Source organism: Tachypleus tridentatus, chromosome 5 (assembly GCF_004210375.1).
Source record: "Tachypleus tridentatus isolate NWPU-2018 chromosome 5, ASM421037v1, whole genome shotgun sequence".
NCBI classification, from domain to species: domain Eukaryota; kingdom Metazoa; phylum Arthropoda; class Merostomata; order Xiphosura; family Limulidae; genus Tachypleus; species Tachypleus tridentatus.
In genome coordinates, this window is record NC_134829.1 from 35323939 (window position 1) to 35342361 (window position 18423).

Here is an 18423-nt window from a genome sequence, read left to right on the forward strand (position 1 = left end):
CTGAGGTAAAAATCACAGCTCAACATTTCACAACTGAGGTAGAAATCACAGCTCAACATTTCACAACTGAGGTAAAATCACAGCTCACATTTCACAACTGAGGTAGAAATCACAGCTCAACATTTCACAACTGAGGTAAAAATCACAGCTCAACATTTCACAACTGAGGTAAAAATCACAGCTCAACATTTCACAACTGAGGTAAAAATCACAGCTCAACATTTCACAACTGAGGTAAAAATCACAGCTCAATATTTCACAACTGAGGTAAAATCACAGCTCAACATTTCACAACTGAGGTAAAATCACAGCTCAACATTTCACAACTGAGGTAAAATCACAGCTCAACATTTCACAACTGAGGTAAAATCACAGCTCAACATTTCACAACTGAGGTAAAATCACAGCTCAACATTTCACAACTGAGGTAGAAATCACAGCTCAACATTTCACAACTGAGGTAAAATCACAGCTCAACATTTCACAACTGAGGTAAAATCACAGCTCAACATTTCACAACTGAGGTAAAAATCACAGCTCAACATTTCACAACTGAGGTAAAAATCACAGCTCAACATTTCACAACTGAGGTAAAAATCACAGCTCAACATTTCACAACTGAGGTAGAAATCACAGCTCAACATTTCACAACTGAGGTAAAAATCACAGCTCAACATTTCACAACTGAGGTAAAAATCACAGCTCAACATTTCACAACTGAGGTAAAATCACAGCTCAACATTTCACAACTGAGGTAAAATCACAGCTCAACATTTCACAACTGAGGTAGAAATCACAGCTCAACATTTCACAACTGAGGTAGAAATCACAGCTCAATATTTCACAACTGAGGTAGAAATCACAGCTCAACATTTCACGATTGAGGTAGAAATCACAGCTCAACATTTCACGATTGAGGTAAAAATCACAGCTCAATATTTCACGACTGAGGTAAAAATCACAGCTCAATATTTCACGACTGAGGTAAAAATCACAGCTCAACATTTCACGACTGAGGTAAAAATCACAGCTCAACATTTCACAACTGAGGTAAAAATCACAGCTCAACATTTCATTATTTCACAACTGAGGTAAAAATCACAGCTCAATATTTCACGACTAAAGTAAAGATCGCAGCTTTACATTGCACGACTATGAACGTTAATGTGGTTTTTGTGTGCATGTTCAACGTATTTTCAGTTGACCTTAAATCTGTCTTTAGTTAGAGTACAATATTTCACGACTGGAACATTCACGTGGTTTTTGTGTGCATGTTCAACGTATTTTCAGTTGACCTTAAATCTGTCTTTAGTTAGAGTACAATATTTCACGACTGGAACATTCACGTGGTTTTTGTGTGCATGTTCAACGTATTTTCAGTTGACCTTAAATCTGTCTTTAGTTAGAGTACAATATTTCACGACTGGAACATTCACGTGGTTTTTGTATGCATGTTCAACGTATTTTCAGTTGACCTTAGATATATCTTTAGTGATAGTGTTGAGTAGCTAACTTGTATGCCTCAAGCAAAATAAGTGGGTTCGTTCGTAAGCCACTCTAGCTGTTACTTGATCAAAAACTTATTACCCGCTCCCATCCTGTACCACTAGCGGTTGGAACCAGAGTCAGATTAAACCCTTTGATCCCTGTCTGTAAAACAGCGCATCTGACTCACGGTTTGTAAACGAACGTGGAAGATGTCCGAACTGGAAACAAAGAAACGCCTGACTAATGGTGTGAGTCATCAGTACCGGCGAAGCTCACCAAAGATAGGGTTACGTTGTTAACGCAGGGCACAGAAAGAGAGAGAGTATGGGGGTCCGAAATTAAATTTAATGATAAAGAATTGCTCTTACGTCGTAAGGCGAATCTCCCCTTCTTCGAACTGTCTCAAGTTACGCAAAATATTCGTGAAATGTATGTAGCACGTGGACTTTATGTATGCATTCGATTTTCCGTGTTTGCTGAATTTAAAATCAACAAAGAATTATTTAAGTTGGATCACTTTTGCGTTTTTAAATTTTTTAGTTTTTTTCTTCGCTAGGATATAGAAGTTTTTAAAATAAAACGTCCTTTTTTTTCAATCAAACGTAACTAGGTCATTTAGTCTTCAGTTTACGTTTTCTAGAACACGTTCAAAAACGTTTCTAGTATAATTTGTTAATCTACAAACATTAGAAACGGGAACAAGACAGGTTTTTATCTATAGTTAGGAGCGGCTGAGTTGCTATTCAGGTTATTATCATACTTTAATTGTTAATTATGCAAAATAGGCAAATAATTAAGAAACAAGTTTACATTAACACTTCAAATTATTAACAACTACATTAAGATTGATTTGTTACAATTGTCTTCGTCCATTTCTAACAAAGCACACCTTAGCTCTTGCGAGTGGTAGTTCATATAGAAGAGGGCATGTCTTTATACTTGCAAATGGTAGTACAAAGTTACAGAGTTTTATTCTTGCAAATAGAAGTGCACGTGAAAAACAACATATTTCTATGTTTGCAATTGGTTGTTCGTGTAAAAGAGAACAGAGCTTTCTACCTGTGGTTCAGTTAAGACGAACTTGCAGGATCGGTGACATTTGTTTCAGGAACTTGCAACTGCCATTTAAGGTTAGTGTTAAAAATCATTAAACCACGTGCTGTAATATTTTAAATTTATACTTGAGCCTCGTATCATAGATATATCATAAATAAATAATAGTCGTTTAGAAACATGTTGCAACAATAAAGAAGAGTATCAATTTGAGTGTAACAACCGAGTTTCTAATTGTTGGTATTTAGGTCCTTTGGGTGAACCACTTCCACATTTATGGTGTTGTTATTAATTTATGTTTGGGACAACTGTTAAATGTTGAACGTAACATAAAAGATGATATTGCTTTCACAAATGTTCAGATATTAATTCAGATCCCCTATCAGGGCAACAACCCAGAGAAAATATAATCGCAAGTAATTTGGTTTCCCGCTGTCGTATTTTCAGGTATTTGTGTGTCGTTCTATTCTTATACTGATTAATATGACACCCGCAGTGAGTGCTGTGTCACAGCTTTTTAATAGTTTCAAGTGTGCATTGGAGGTGTGGGTGACAAAAATTTGAAGAGCACTGTCGTAAAGGAGTTGCTGATTTTGTGTAACAAATTTTGAAATGAAAATTATCCTTACAAAATATAGGGTATTCATCTTAGCAGCAGAATGTTGAAATGTGTTAGGTAGTGTTGTAACATACGGTTGATAATATAAAAAAAAAATCTTTACTAGTACTCAGATGTAGATTTTAAAGACCTATAGATTAAGTGTGATGAATGACAAGATGTATATTTTAAAGACCAGTAAGTTAAGTTTCATGATTGACAAGACGTAGATTTTAAAGACTAGTAGATTAAGTTTCATGATTGACAAGACAAACGGTTAATAGAGCAGTTGGTCTTTAATCTGACTATTTTCACGCGTTAATATTAAAAATCCTGTAATGGTTTAACTTAGGACTATTTTAAGAGGTGGAAGCTGACAAAAGCTGGAGTTACTTTCATTAATAAAAGTAACAGTATTCCTGAATCAGGAGAGTTAAACTAGAGTCGATTAAATATTTTGGCACCAGAATTGGAATTATTTTATTTTTCTTTTATTTCTGTTTTCTATTACAATTCTTCTTCATAAAGCTTACGTTTTACAATCAATGTTAGTAATCTGTCATATTTTGTAAATGTAAAATTATGTAGGGATGGCAGTGTAAGAAAGAATAAGTGCATAGGTTCAATATTAAATTTTAATGTTACACTGTAAATGCAAACTTAACGTTAATATTACTGCAGTTGGAAATTATTTATTCCTGATTGTTGATATGCAGTTTATCGTAATATCATAATTATGTCATTGTAGGAATAAGTATAGTGTAACAAAGAGCCTAGGATTTGCGTACAAGGAAAATCAACTTGAGTCAAAACATGTATTGATTATTACAGACTTTCGCTACGAGGTCGATCGAATTAACCGACTCGAATCCGTTTTGTACTCATGCATTTTATAGTGTAACATGAAATGTTAACACTGAAGTCATGCATGGATGATCTGTGTATAGCTGTGTTGTCTTTATGTTTGCATTATTTATGGCACTACCATCCCTATATTTTTTGTATTTACAAAATGTTGTTATTACTTGTTTTGTGACTTTTCTTCTCCTGAGTTAAAATCACTGTATTATATGAATGTGTGCAATAAAATTTAATATTATGTGTATTGACTTGTTTTAATCCTTCACTTCATACACAGTATAGGGGTTGGCTCCTTAAATGCACCAAATGTACAGTGTACAAAGCATTGAATATTCTACATATTACACTCACCTAATGTCCACCTGTTATTTCGTGGTGATTCCTGTTTAACCCTGTACTTAACATTTTTAAAGGAATAAGATTCTGTACGAAAGCTAACTTCAAGTGGTAATAATAAGAACACCGTTTACACTAGAGTTATGACTTAGTACCCTGCCCAGAAACACACATAATGAATTTAGGTTTAAACTGAAGTTAGCGATAAAAAATTTCTAGGATTATCTCGAGTGATACAGGAAGAAGAAAGATGAACAATTTGATGGGTTTGGTTTCTTGTTTTGGGGTAGAGAAACAAATGATGTGGCTTTACTATAAGAAAACACATACACACATTAATTTGTGTTTAGAAATATTTTTATATTGATTATGATGGGTGCACGCTTACCAAGAGGTTCAGCTTTAAAATTTGGAGCTGACGAGCCGGGTTGGAATCTGCGTGATATTTAAAAAACAAATTCCCCATACGTTAAGCTTTGGGTGCGTCATAAGAGTGAGTGTACTTTTGTTAGTGTGGAGCTGTTAGGGCGCTCGACTTATGATCTGAGAGTCGAGGGTTCGTATTCCCGTCATACGAAACATGCTCGCCCTTTCAGCCATAGGGAAGTTATAAAGTCGCGGTCAATCCTACTATTCGTTGGTAAAAGAGTAGCTTAAGAGTTGGCGGTGGGTGATGATGATTAGCTGCCTTCCCTCTAGTCTTACACTGCTAAATTAGGGATGACTAGGGCAGGTAGCTCTCGCGTAGCTTTGCGCGAAATTCAATAGCAAACAAAGAATTCTATTGATTGTCTTGCCTCTGGTCAGTAGTTCAAAATAATGGACAGCGACAGTTAGCTTTTTATTGTTCCCCCCTTCCCCTCATAAATACAAATAAGTAAAGAATTAATTATGATGGATTACTTTTCTTTAGCTGTACAAGACATCCCATCACATAAGATTTCGTGCTTTCTGTCCGTTTTGGGTCCTACAATCGGTTGAACACGCAGATAATCTTCTAACGAATTTGTGAATGATAAATAATTATAGCGTAATATCTGGTACTTTTGTAATTGAATTATTACACCAAATCGTTGAAATGAGAATGGTCGTTGGATTGCATGTTTATCTGTCAGAAACAAAAACTAAAAGGTCCGAACTATTAAGTTAAAACTGTGAACTTAGATGTGTAATATTATCTCAACTAGTAATTTTTCTCAAATACTTTTAATACGTTGACACATCAAGTTGCTCGGTGAGATTCATAGTTTAAACTCCACTTTTATTTGGTTTGTGAAGTTTCCTAGTTAGTAACTTCTACCGTTATTTGTTCCAATAAATTACTCCATGATTATTACAGCTTAAACCCCTGATGTTCTCTGTTCTATTAAAATGCTCTTTGTGTATTACAGCTCAAATTCCTGCTGTCACTTGTTCCATTAAAGTACTCTTTGAGTGTTACAGCTTAAACCCCTGATGTTCTCTGTTCCATTAAAGTACTCTTTGAGTATTACAGCTCAAATTCCTGCTGTCACTTGTTCCATTAAAGTACTCTTTGAGTATTACAGCTCAAACCTGCTGACATTTGTTCCATTAAATTACTTTGTTCCATTATATTCTATTACTCTTTGAGTGTTACAGTTTAAACCCTTGATGTTATTTGTTCCATTAAATTATTCCTTTGGTACTAAAATTAAAGCTTCTATTATGATTTATTCCATTAGATTATTTCTTTTGTAAAAAGCTTAAGCTCCTCCTGTGGTTTGTTTCATTAAGTTTCTCTGTGGATATCGTAGCTCAAACTGTTATTGTGATTTGCTCCATTAAATTACTTCTGGGATATCATAGCTTAAGTTCCATTAAGTTACTAGGCTTGGCGTGGCCAGGTGTTTAAGGCGCTCGAGTCGTAATCCGAGAGTCGCGGGTTCGAATCTCCGTCACACCAAGCAGTGATTAGTAGAACTAAATATAATATTAGTGGAATTTTAATGTGTTATTAGGGACTCTGTAACCAACAAAGTTGATGCATAAACAATGTAGAAAAAAGTTTTTAAAAAGCTGCAGAATCTCACCATTAATTCTAAGGTTAACAGATTGAAGTTGAGAAACAATGACGAGTTAGTTGTCGTTTCACACCACCACAGTTTATATTTTCCTTATTTAGAAACATTATAATAGAGCACTAGTTTTCTTTATTATTTGTGATCGTGACTTTAGAACTCATCCCATTTAGTATTCACTTCGTTATTTTAGTCGTACTAGTGTTTTCTAAGAAACAATGACGAGTTAGTTGTCGTTTCACACCACCACAGTTTATATTTTCCTTATTTAGAAACATTATAATAGAGCACTAGTTTTCTTTATTATTTGTGATCGTGACTTTAGAACTCATCCCATTTAGTATTCACTGCGTTATTTTAGTCGTACTTGTGTTTTCTAAGATATCGTGATTTATACGATAATTTGTAACAATCGTCACATAATCTGACACACTTAGCCTTCACTTTCTATTTTTCTATGATCGCCTGCAGTTACGGCATGTAGCTGAAACTTGCTTTTGTGACTTGTTTTAATTGGTTCTTATCTCTCTGTGTACAATAGTTTCGTTTGTACTGCGTCTCATGGCTACGGGTTTATGGTAATGTTCATAAGGAGTTCTAGAACCTTCTACAGTACTACCGCAAAGGGTTTTTGTTATTAAAGCCACGCATTGAACCAGTGTTCGGGTAATTAGAAAGTTAATCTTAAGCTATAATTTTTTTTCTTCCAAGATAAGCTTGTGATATTATAGATTATGTACCGAGGCTTTGTTAGAACTGAACTTTAAATCTGAAGGACTCACAAGAAGCCTCTTGTGTGGATAAATAAAGACCATTAGCATGGAAAGTTTGTCCTCCTGTTCAGAGTGATTGGATTGTTTTGTGACCAGACTTTTAAATATATATATATTTTCTGTCTTGTGTTCTTATGTATAATACTTATACGAGTGCTGTTTTTCTCTTGGTGTTCATTCATTTACTTTTATATTTTTTCTCTTGGGTCAGTGGTGATTTGTGGATTTATGGTGCTAAGATGTGGAGTTTGATTCCTTGCAGTAAAACAGCTATATTTTTATCATATTTTATAATGTCTAGACCCACCTACATAACCTCTTGAATATATAGGTGAATAATCCCTGTAACTCAAGTTTTTACAAATTATTCGAACTATTGAATAATACGAGTGTAATGAACTTAATAAAAAATGACGCCTGGATGTTTTTTATTAACCTCGTTTTAAATCCACGTTTATTTAGGGATTTGGATTTATTTTGTGATATAAAGATTCAGTATGTACACAAATGTGTTGTCTATAATACTTGCTTGTTTGTTTTTTGTTTGTGTGTGGGATAGCAACACTTGACCTTTGACATTGTATGAGTGAATTGTTCCATTCATTCTGACTACTGTCATTACATATTCGTGCTAGACAGAACAAAGCTTTGTTATGTAGAATTTTTGTACAATATCGCCTTTGAAATGTTTTTAAGGCTCTAGTTAAGGCACTGCGGCACAGATGGATGGTCCATGGTGTACAGTGTTTACAATATCTCGCTTTCATTTCATACCTATATTAAAGCCCTTTTTGGTCAAGTGGTTACGACGCTCGACTAGCAACCTGAGGGTTGCGAGCTTGAATCCCTATCTCACTGAACATCCTCACCCCTTTTAGCCGTGGGGACGTTATAATGTTACTGTCAATCCCACTACTCGTTGGTAAAAGAGTAGCCCAACAGTTGGCGGTTGGTGGTGGTGACTAGGGACAGCTAGCTTTTCGCGAAATTCAAAAACAAACAAATAATTAATATAGAAACAGGACTGAATTACATTTGTCTTTTAGAATATAGATAGTTGATAGAAGTAACAGTATACACAGTTTCTAAGAGGGTAAAGAACTGATAACTTGGATAGTATTCTATCATTTCTAGGACATCCATTTCCAATATCCAATCCTTTGTTTCAACAAGCTTTGTCTTGTACACATGTTATAGGCCCGTCATGGTCAGATAGTTAAAGCACTTGACTTGTAATCTGAGGGTCGCGGGTTCAAATCCCGTCACACCATACGTGCTCGTGCTTTCAGCCGTGTGGGCGTTATAATGTGCGGTAAGTCCCACTATTCGTTGGTAAAAGAGTAGCGCAACAGTTGGCGGTCGGTGGTGATGACTAGCTGTCTTCCCTGTAGTGTTACACTGAAAAATTAATGACGACTAGCACAGCCCTCGTGTAGCTTTGCGCGAAATAAAAAAACAAAAAACTCGCGTATATGTTAATATGCTGTTGGTATCTGAAACATTTAGTTCGCGCTCCTCATACCAACCATCCGTTGTGTTATATCTCTCCACAACATACAGAAGTTTTATATATCTCGCGTAGCACACATTGGTATAATTACAATTGTTCCATCTGATATTTTGGAAACTAAATTTTTAAATTTTCTCGTCTCACGCTGTTAGAACGAACCGTAATGTTTCTTCTGTATACATTATCATTGGCCTCACTCCTTCAGTTCTGTACAGTACAGTGACAGTGGTTTTCACTCTATTTTACAGAATTGTATCAGTGAGGCCAACGATGATGCATACAGAACAAACGGGCCTGGCATGGCCAAGCGCGTAAGGCGTGTGACTCGTAATCCGAGTGTCGCGGGTTCGCGCCCGCGTCGCGCTAAACATGCTCGTCCTCCCAGCCGTGGGGGCGTATAATGTGACGGTCAATCCCACTATTCGTTGGTGAAAGAGTAGCCCAAGAGTTGGCGGTGGGTGGTGATGACTAGCTGCCTTCCCTCTAGTCTTACACTGCTAAATTAGGGACGGCTAGCACAGATAGCCCTCGAGTAGCTTTGTGCGAAATTCCAAAACAAACAAACAAACGTGCGAAACTACGTTAAGGTTGTGTAGGCTCTGTCAGCCCAACACTTTCACTTGTTTCTTATTATAATATAACGTTGTTCATCAGTAAATTCATTCACAATACTCTGTTCACCGAAACTTTAGTACACAATCAGTCACGCATACTAAAAAGTGTTAAATTTCCAGCGATAGTACGATAATCTACACTTAAAGTTGTCAGTTACTTCATCTGTATGCTCACGACGTAATGTTGAGAGGGAACAAGTGTATTATTTGACAAGACCTGTGACGAGCCTAAATGACGTTAAATCATTTTTATTGCTGATGATCCAGAAATGACTATGAAGCCCTTGTCGTCGTCTTCTTGATTCGTTTCACCTTCTTTCCGCTCGTACTCATTACTCGGTAAACCATCAAGCAGTAGATGAAAGAGGCCTTTGAAAGATATGGTCCCCTTCCATCTGTTTGCAGCGTTCGTGTCTCTCTCCTGGTTATAAGGAGAAAAGCTATACTGCTAGCCAGGCGTTTTTCTAAAACAAAACTTGATATAGGAAAACAAAAGGGAGGAGGCGATAAACAGATAGCGCGAGTTTTTATGATAAGTAATTACTTTTGAGGTTGAATGACGATTTGAACTTGAAGCCCCAACACAATTGCTAGTCCTTCTCTCAAAATGTCGGAAATATCTTTGAACTGGTCTGAAAAGGTTGTAATTACTTGATTATGTTACAGATACTAAAACAGTTGTTTTTTATTTTTAATGTTTTCTATAAATTACGCCGGATGACTTAAAAACACGTGGAAAATAATTAACCTGTACAAAAACGCTGTTTAGCGAAAATTTTTAAAATTAATTTTTAGACAGTGGCACAAATTATAATTATGGTCTGGATATTTTACCTGAAATTTCCCATTATACAAAGCACTGTTTGTTTGTGACGTTCCGACACTCGTGTTAACAGGAAATGTTTAGAATTCTGCTAAATAGCTAAAATTAATCTTAAAAAAATGTATAGGACTATGGACATTGTCAGGACTGTTTTCATGCACAACTTGTTACGTATTACAACACTAAAATCAGGGGTTCGATTTCCCTCGGTGAATTCAGCAGATGTGGCTTTGCTGTAAGAAAACATTTGTTACGTGTGATCCCTGAAAGTGCTTTCGAACGTTAATCCGAGATTTGGTCGTTTTTAACTCAATGCTGCACAGATATACCCCGAACTATGTGAAAGACGTGCATTATAAAAAGTGACTGTCATATCCCAATAATCTGTTAATCTGACAGTTAAGAATAATTCAAAAGCCGACTCGGCCACTGTTGACAAGTTACTTTTACTCTGGCCTAACATTTCAAAATTATGGACGACTCACTGTTGATAAGCAGCTATTTGAGTAACTTTTCGTGAAAATGATTAAAGAAAGAAATAACTTTGTGTAAAAGCACTAGTCACGTGCACTTATGTTAGACGTACCCTTAACTCATTTAGCCATGAGCTTAACAACAGTTTCACCCACACAGAAGAATACCACATTGTTTAGACTTTACTTTTACAGATTATTTTATGACTTCTTATTTATTATTCAACTCACTTTAATTAATTTCCGTCATTTTCTGGCCTATAGTGACCTAAAACTTACGTCTTAGTGAAGTTTACGTTTAATTTTTAACCTCACTCTTTGAGTTACCTACATTTTAGTTTAGTGTTTTTAGCAAACTAAAAGTATTCCGTAATAAGAAAGGTTTAGTGTTTTTGTTGTCTGAACTCAGTACCTTCTAATGAACATCTTCAATCACGTACATTTCTTATGGATGAACAAGGATTTTTAAAGGATGAGGAGGCCCATCCTATTGCACTTTATCCTAAGTATTTAATATATAAAGTTTTTCCAAGAGAAATAAAGCACCAACACAGATAAAATGCAGAGTAAACCCTTAATGTGCCAACAAATGATACAACAGCCAATAGTCTGATATGTATTGTACTTTTAACATCGGCTATGTAAATTACTAAGTACACAGAAAGGCCCATAGTTTCTAGTTTTGACATTAACTAGGTTATCTTTACATTTGTAGTCAACACCTTAACATGCTAGTAATAAAGGTAAACTATACAATAATAAAAAGATGCTAGTGTAGTAATAAGGGCATATTGTGGTGCTAGTAAAACACACCGTTGGTAACACAGTGAAAAGGCGTTTCATGGATTATAAAGATAAACAGAAACTCTTTAAATTAGTCTATAAGTAGTGTATTACATCTTGAATATGTTGGTTGTTATGGGTAGTGTATTACATCTTGGTTGTGTTGGTCTCTATCAGTAGTGTATTACATTTTGGTTATGTTGATCTTTATTAGTAGTGTATTACATTTTGGTTATGTTGATCTTTATTAGTAGTGTATTACATCTTGGTTGTGTTGGTCTTTATCTGTATAGTATTACATCTTGGAAATGTTGATCTTTATCAGTGATGCATTTATCCAGGGTTTTACTCTATCTTTAGTTTCACTTTGCGAAGTGTAATATTCCTTATTAGACTACTTCTCGGGAGTTCTAGGTTTGAGGTTTTAAGTAGTGTTGACATCCACTTCAGAAAGTTGTAATTTTTCTTTATACTACCATATAAAATTCAGTTTCACATTCAATAAGTAATTTTTATCCAAGGTTGTGCACGAATGGTCGTTCTTGATAACTGTGCCGATGCATCGCATTTTGTTTCGTTTAAGTATTTTTAGTGATTGTAAAATGCTAGTTACTTAGTTCTGTGCATGCGATGAATGTTCCTGTGTTTCTATAACTTGTACGTGCTCGTATATACTTAATATTGCCTTCTCCTGGCCCCAGTCATGGCCAAATTCAAATTCCTACGCACGTCTCTGTGCATTTTGAGCATGTACGAACCGAAGTGTTCGATCCATTCCACGGTGACTAAGCAAATACTGTGATATACCGAAATTCTGCATATATACTGACTTCGTGTTACGTCATGTGCACGTGCCTGTGTTTTACGTTCATGCAACGTGTAACGCGAATCATATGGCGTGGAAAAGCTCAACTTATTCTAACGTTCAGCGTCACTTCTTCGGCTGTAGTTGTAGTCACTGTACATGTGAAACAAACATGACACGAAATAAAACTTGCTGATAGTTTAAAAGTTAGCTACGTTTTCCTACATCAAGCGATCTTCCTTCTAGCTTGACACACGAGTATTTTGTGTATAATTTTATTGCATAGTTTATCATGGAATCTCGTGACGTAGCTGAAAGTGTGTAACTGCCATCGTATTTGCCAAAATACCGCTTCAAAAACCAAAACGACGAATGAGAGAGAAGAGTTTGAGACTAGGTAGAAAGAAGAAATTGTTTGTTTGTTTGTTTGGTTGGTTTTTGAATTTCGCGCAGAGCTACACGAGGGCTATCTGCGCTAGCCATCCCTAATTTTGCAGTGTAGAGGGAAAGCAACTAGTCATCATCACCCACCGCCATCTCTTAGGCTACTCTTTTACCAACGAATGGGGGGATTAACCGTCATATTATAACGCCTCCACGGCTGAAAGGGCGAGCATGTTTGGTGTTATGTGGATTCGAACCCGCGACCCTCAGAATACGAGTCGAGTGCCTTAATCACTTGGCCGTCCCTGGCCAGTAAGAAGGAATGTGATAGAATGAAAACAACCATCATACCAGACACATCTGTAATTTCTTCAGAATTCTGTTCTTTGTTATTGAGGAGCCTGTGTTACAAATATTAGGTCATGGAGGGAGTGAAACTCCTGCAAGGTCGAATCGTGAAAAAAGATCCACAGGCTTTCAAACTTGGATCTTTCTTCTCCCCCCCTCTTCCCTTCCCCCATGTATTTTCACTTCGCGAGGTGTAGTTTTCCTTATTACACTACTTCTGGGGCGTTCTCAGTCAGTTGTTTTAAGGCGTAGGGTTGATGTCAACTGTCAGAAAGTTCTATTATCTTGTATATATTTCAGTAGTGCGTATAAACAGAGACTGAAGCCGTACTAAGAAGCGTTGGCTTCTATTCTTCGTAGGTTATGACAATACACCGAGACAGATTTAATCCGCCTTTATAAGCAATTTGGGTTATAAAAAAAGCATAGCTTTTATACTTAGGAAGAATATACAAAATTTCCATTATCCATACATTACTCTATGTTCATTGGATTTTTTAATTAATAAAATATTAGAATATCATTCGTTAAGTAACTGCCTTATATAATAGGTCGGGATCGAGTGAATAGGAAAGATATAACTTGTGTTAAAAAAAAAGAGAAAACGAGTGCTTTACAATTTGAAAGGAAATAGAAAGTTGGTTAGTGATAGGCCTGATTCAAATTATCACGAGATTATGCTCTCCTCTATCGACTGAATATTAATGGGTTAAATATGGTCTTGAACCTTGTGTTATACACTAAAACCATCAGATGGAATCATGGTATAAGTAGGAAAAAAGACACTCTTCACAATATTCATTGTTCTGTCGCTAACCTCAAAGCTATTTAAAGGGCTATCTATGCTATGCCCACCATCGTTATCGAAACTCGGTTTTTAACATTGTAAGCCTTCAGACGTACTGCCATTGAATAGCAACAGCTTTTTTGTTTGTTTGTTTCTTTGAATTTCATGCAAAACTAACCTTCCATCTAGTCTTACACTGCTAAATTAATTAGGGACGGCTAATCATCACCACCCACCGCCAACTCTTAGGCTACTCTTTTACGAACGAATATTTGGTTTGAACGTCACATTATAACACTCCCACAGTTGAAATGGCGAGAATGTTTGGCGTAACGAGGATTCGAACCCGCGACCTTCAGGTTGCGAGTCGAGCGCCTCAACCACCTAGCCATGCCGGGTCCCAGCCAATAGCTCTACTTCCTTTCGGTGTTAAAGAGTCACTTTTGGTGAGTTTGCAACTCAGTAACAGTTTGTTGCATTTCAGATTTTTTCTTGTTCGAAATTAAATTACGAAAGTGAAGAAGAACTACATTTTATATATTACTATATTTTGTGTATATTGTACCTTACAGTACCAATATGTGAGAACGGGAGGTTTCTCAAATAATGGTCACATTTTACTTATTTTGACCTTGGTCATTTTGATTTCCTTTACAAACCTCAACTTCATTCTGAAACTAAGTTTAACAAAACATAAAAACAATTATTCAGAGAATATATATTTATATATGGCCCGCCATAACCACGTGGTTAAGGCACTCGACTCGTAATTCGAGGGTTACGGGTTCGAATCCCCGTCACACCAAACATGCTTGCCCTTTCAGCCGTAGGGGCATTATAAGTGACAGTCAATCCCACTATTCGTTGGTAAAAGAGTAGCCTAAGAGTTGGCGATGGGTAGTTATGAATAGCTGCTTTCCTTCTGGTCTTACACAACTAAATTCGGGACGGCTAGTGCAGATAGCCCTTGTGTAGCTTTGCGCGAAATTTGAAACAAACTGCATTAATATATATAACATATAATGCACAGTGTGATTTCTGTTTTGATCATGAGAAAAATATTTTTAATGTAAAAAACAACTTTACATTATGTGAAACATAACCATCGTGGCTTCTACACATAACATTTATACTTTTCTGTGTTGAATAGTTAACTTTAAACATATCTGTGAATGTATGTGTTTATATATACCCTTTACACAGCCGTTTTTGAAAGACACCGACAAGCGTTCCATGCTTTTCGTTAGACCAGTGTGAAGTAACGGGACCATATGTTTAGCTCTTAAGATATCGTATAATTATCCAGCGTGGAAGTGGAAGATAATGATTTCTTCACGAGTACACGCAGTCCTTTCTCTCTAATGCGATAGAAATCACATAATGTTAGGCTTAGTTTTTTTTGTATCGAGTTTCCAGGTGTTAAATGTATGCCAGGTGTTTTAATGGTTTTAATACTGAAGACCGAGGCAAGGACCGACCCGCGTTGGTAAGTGATCTACCTTTCTGTCTTCATTTGAAGGTCATGCTTCCACTTAGGTCCTTCAGTATGTCTGTAAACAACGTTGGATAGACTAATACCATGTCACTTGAAATGTTTATCTCCTTTTTTATTTACCCCTCTTTGAACAGAGGGGTTTGTTGACCCCTCTACAGGGGTAAGCACACCACGAGTCGTAATTCTTGCAAAGAACGCTGAAGGAAATAAAACAATATTTTTTTCTAAATTTTTATTGTAGTAGTTTTACCATCATGAATTTTTATTTTATCAACCTTTTACATACTTGTGAAGCAGACAAAGTGAATAAAATAATAAAGAGAAAGCTGGTGAATAGGTTTTAAACCAATTAAGGGGGCAGTAAAAGATGTTTGAGTAAAAAACATTGTACACTTTTTAGTCTGCATCATTTGAAAGTAAAGGATGTTTGAGTAGAAATATTGTACACTTTTTAGTCTGCATCATTTGAAAGTAAAGGATGTTTGAGTAGAAATATTGTACACTTTTTAGTCTGCATCATTTGAAAGTAAAGGATGTTTGAGTAGAAATATTGTACACTGCATTTTGAAAGTAAAGGATGTTTGAGTAGAAATATTGTACACTTTTTAGTCTGCATCATTTGAAAGTAAAGGATGTTTGAGTAGAAATATTGTACACTTTTTAGTCTGCATCATTTGAAAGTAAAGGATGTTTGAGTAGAAATATTGTACACTTTTTAGCCTGCATCATTTGAAAGTCAATTTTAAAGAGACTTGCTTTGATTCTTAGTTTTAGACTTATTAATTACGTTAGTTTATTTTGTGTGTGTAACACTGTTAGTGTGCATGTGAGTTTCTCATATGTTCACGTGACCTGCAGTTACTTTTCCTCCAGATCGTTCGTTCACAGTTGTGTAAAAATAGGATTTTAGGGAATGGGTTAAAAAATCAGCAGTGTACATTATCTTTGCCACAAAAGTTAAGCCTTTTCGTTTTCAAAACTTTGCCATTTTTTGACAATGAAACTGGAAACGTAGCCCTCGAGTAGCTTTGTGCGAAATTCAAAAACAAACAATCCTTCCTTAAATACGAAGGGCCGCCTGGCGTGGTATATTGCTTATCGTACTCGGACGATGATTCAAAGGTTTATACGGTGTGTGCGTTGCATAAAAAAACACATTCTGTACTGTGTGAAGTTATGGTTGCATTATCAGGTAACATTTGATGTTTGGAAGTTGTTGACAGTTTCCCTTGTCGCTAATCTGTGGCTTCGAAAATCAGAGACTACGCTTTGTGTTTATTTTGTGCGCACATTATGAAACAAACAGAACTTCACTACGAAATCAACTTTGCTTGTTAACCCTAGAATTACAACTGGAGTCCATATGTTCTATATCAGTTTTTTAAACACGTTTTTCTAAACGATTTACCCACGAATCTACTTGTAGATCCATGACAGAAAGATAAATATTTAACAAAATACTATCGGTATCGGTAATAATTTTAGTAACTTTGTGTTTTACTTAATTTGGTTCATTTTGAAATTAGCGCAAAATGTATTCGAGAGCTATCTGCGGTAGCCGTCCCTAATTTAGCAGTGTAAGACTAGAGGGAAGGCAGCTAGACATCATCACCCACCACCACCTCTTGGGCTACTCTTTTACCAACGAATAATGGAATTGACTGTCACATTATTACGACCCCACTGCTGAAAGGGCGAGCATGTTTGGTGTGATAGGGATTCGAACCCGCGACCCTCAGATTACGGGTCGAGTGCCTTAACTACCTGGCCATGCCGAGCATGTTTTACTTACAAAATTATTGATTTTATCAAATTGTTTTTGTTCTACATATTACTATCGTACATATGCTATGAGAGTGGTTCGTTGGCCCATCTACAAGGATTAGCTCATCACTAGATCTGCAAAGGTGTAATTCTTGCAAAGTACCTTATAATAAATAAAACAATGTTTTTTTGTGAATTTTTATTGCAATAGTTTTACCGTCATGAACTTCCAATTTTCTCAACCTTGTAAACATTTACTAAGCAGACAAAGTGAATAAAAGAATAAAGAGAAACTTTATGAATAGTTTTTAGACAATTCCACGATTTGTTCAGACAAAATTAGCCAAAGAGTCGGCGGTAGGTGCTGTTCCCTCTAAATATGTTAGCTAAAACGTAGACTGTTACACTCTTACTCTGCTTTGGATAGATTTGATGGAAAATTCTTAATACAAACAAATATCTGCTATTTCTAACTCAAATCTCAAAACTATTCCTGCATAAATGTTTTATAAGTCGACCCTGTCTTATTCAAGAGATGAATGTTTTTTGTTCCATGGACTGATATATTACCTATTAATAACGTTGTCATAACTTGTCTTCAAGAACTCATACAGAACCTCGGTTCTCCTTAGGTGCCTTGGAAAATGAACCTTTTTCTCTGTAAGTACCTAAAGCTTTTCATGTGTTATCTAAATTGTGTAGATCAGTTTGTGTTTGACTGTGAACTAGAATTACCCGCATTTCTCTACTTAAGCCACAATTCATATGTAACACTTGACACATGATAATGCCTCACCTTCGTCAATTACACAAGTTCACTGTAAGATAATTCTATGCATAACGAAATAAGATGTACGTTTTATAGCGTTTTCGATTCCTATGTCTGGAGTGTCATAAGTCTTAACGAAATAATGTCACATTTATCAAACGTTTCGCTTTATGAAGTCTGTGAGTGCTGTGTCTATAATGTTATAAGACAACGTAAATGTGTTACATTTATCAAACGTTTCGCTTTAGAATGTCTTCGGGAGTGCTGTATACAAACTGTCATAAGATTTCGTGACAAAATGCTGCATTTATTAAATATTACGCTTTATAATTATAACTCCTCTGTGTACAGATTATCGCTTTTTATAGAACAATCTAGAAGCTGTGAGGCGAAATATTGAATAAACGTACCACTTTTCCTGAAGATGTGTGGTCATTTTAGTAAAGTGTTCATATGTTTTTGAAACTAGGATGAAAGCGCAATGTTGTCTAACTTCTATTATTTAATGTTATGTCACACATAACAGCAATCGTTACAAAAATTTGCAGTAGTGTAAGTTTCTAAACGTGTCACCATGTAGAGTAATAAGTTATAGTTTTTGAACACATTGAGACAATTTGTTTTAGAAGATGTCAGCAAATTCAATAAAAATCATTTATATAAATTATTCGTTTCATATCATTCTTTCTTAATACGTCCAGCCTAGAGGCTAAACGCTTG

The 18423-nt window shown here is 35.8% G+C and overlaps 1 protein-coding gene across 7 annotated transcripts in view; it reads left to right on the plus strand.

The window, feature by feature from the left end:
• Positions 1 to 18423, plus strand: part of MESR6 (misexpression suppressor of ras 6) — a 426053-nt gene that overhangs the window by 167338 nt on the left and 240292 nt on the right. The window contains exon 1 of one of the 7 annotated variants that reach the window (XM_076502113.1): positions 15024 to 15161. The exons of the other annotated variants lie outside the window; for them this stretch is intronic. Coding sequence (XP_076358228.1) covers positions 15103 to 15161 — 59 coding nt within the window. The 5' untranslated portion in view covers positions 15024 to 15102. Of the gene's footprint in view, positions 1 to 15023; positions 15162 to 18423 lie in introns of those variants that run through there. 7 annotated transcript variants of the gene reach the window in all.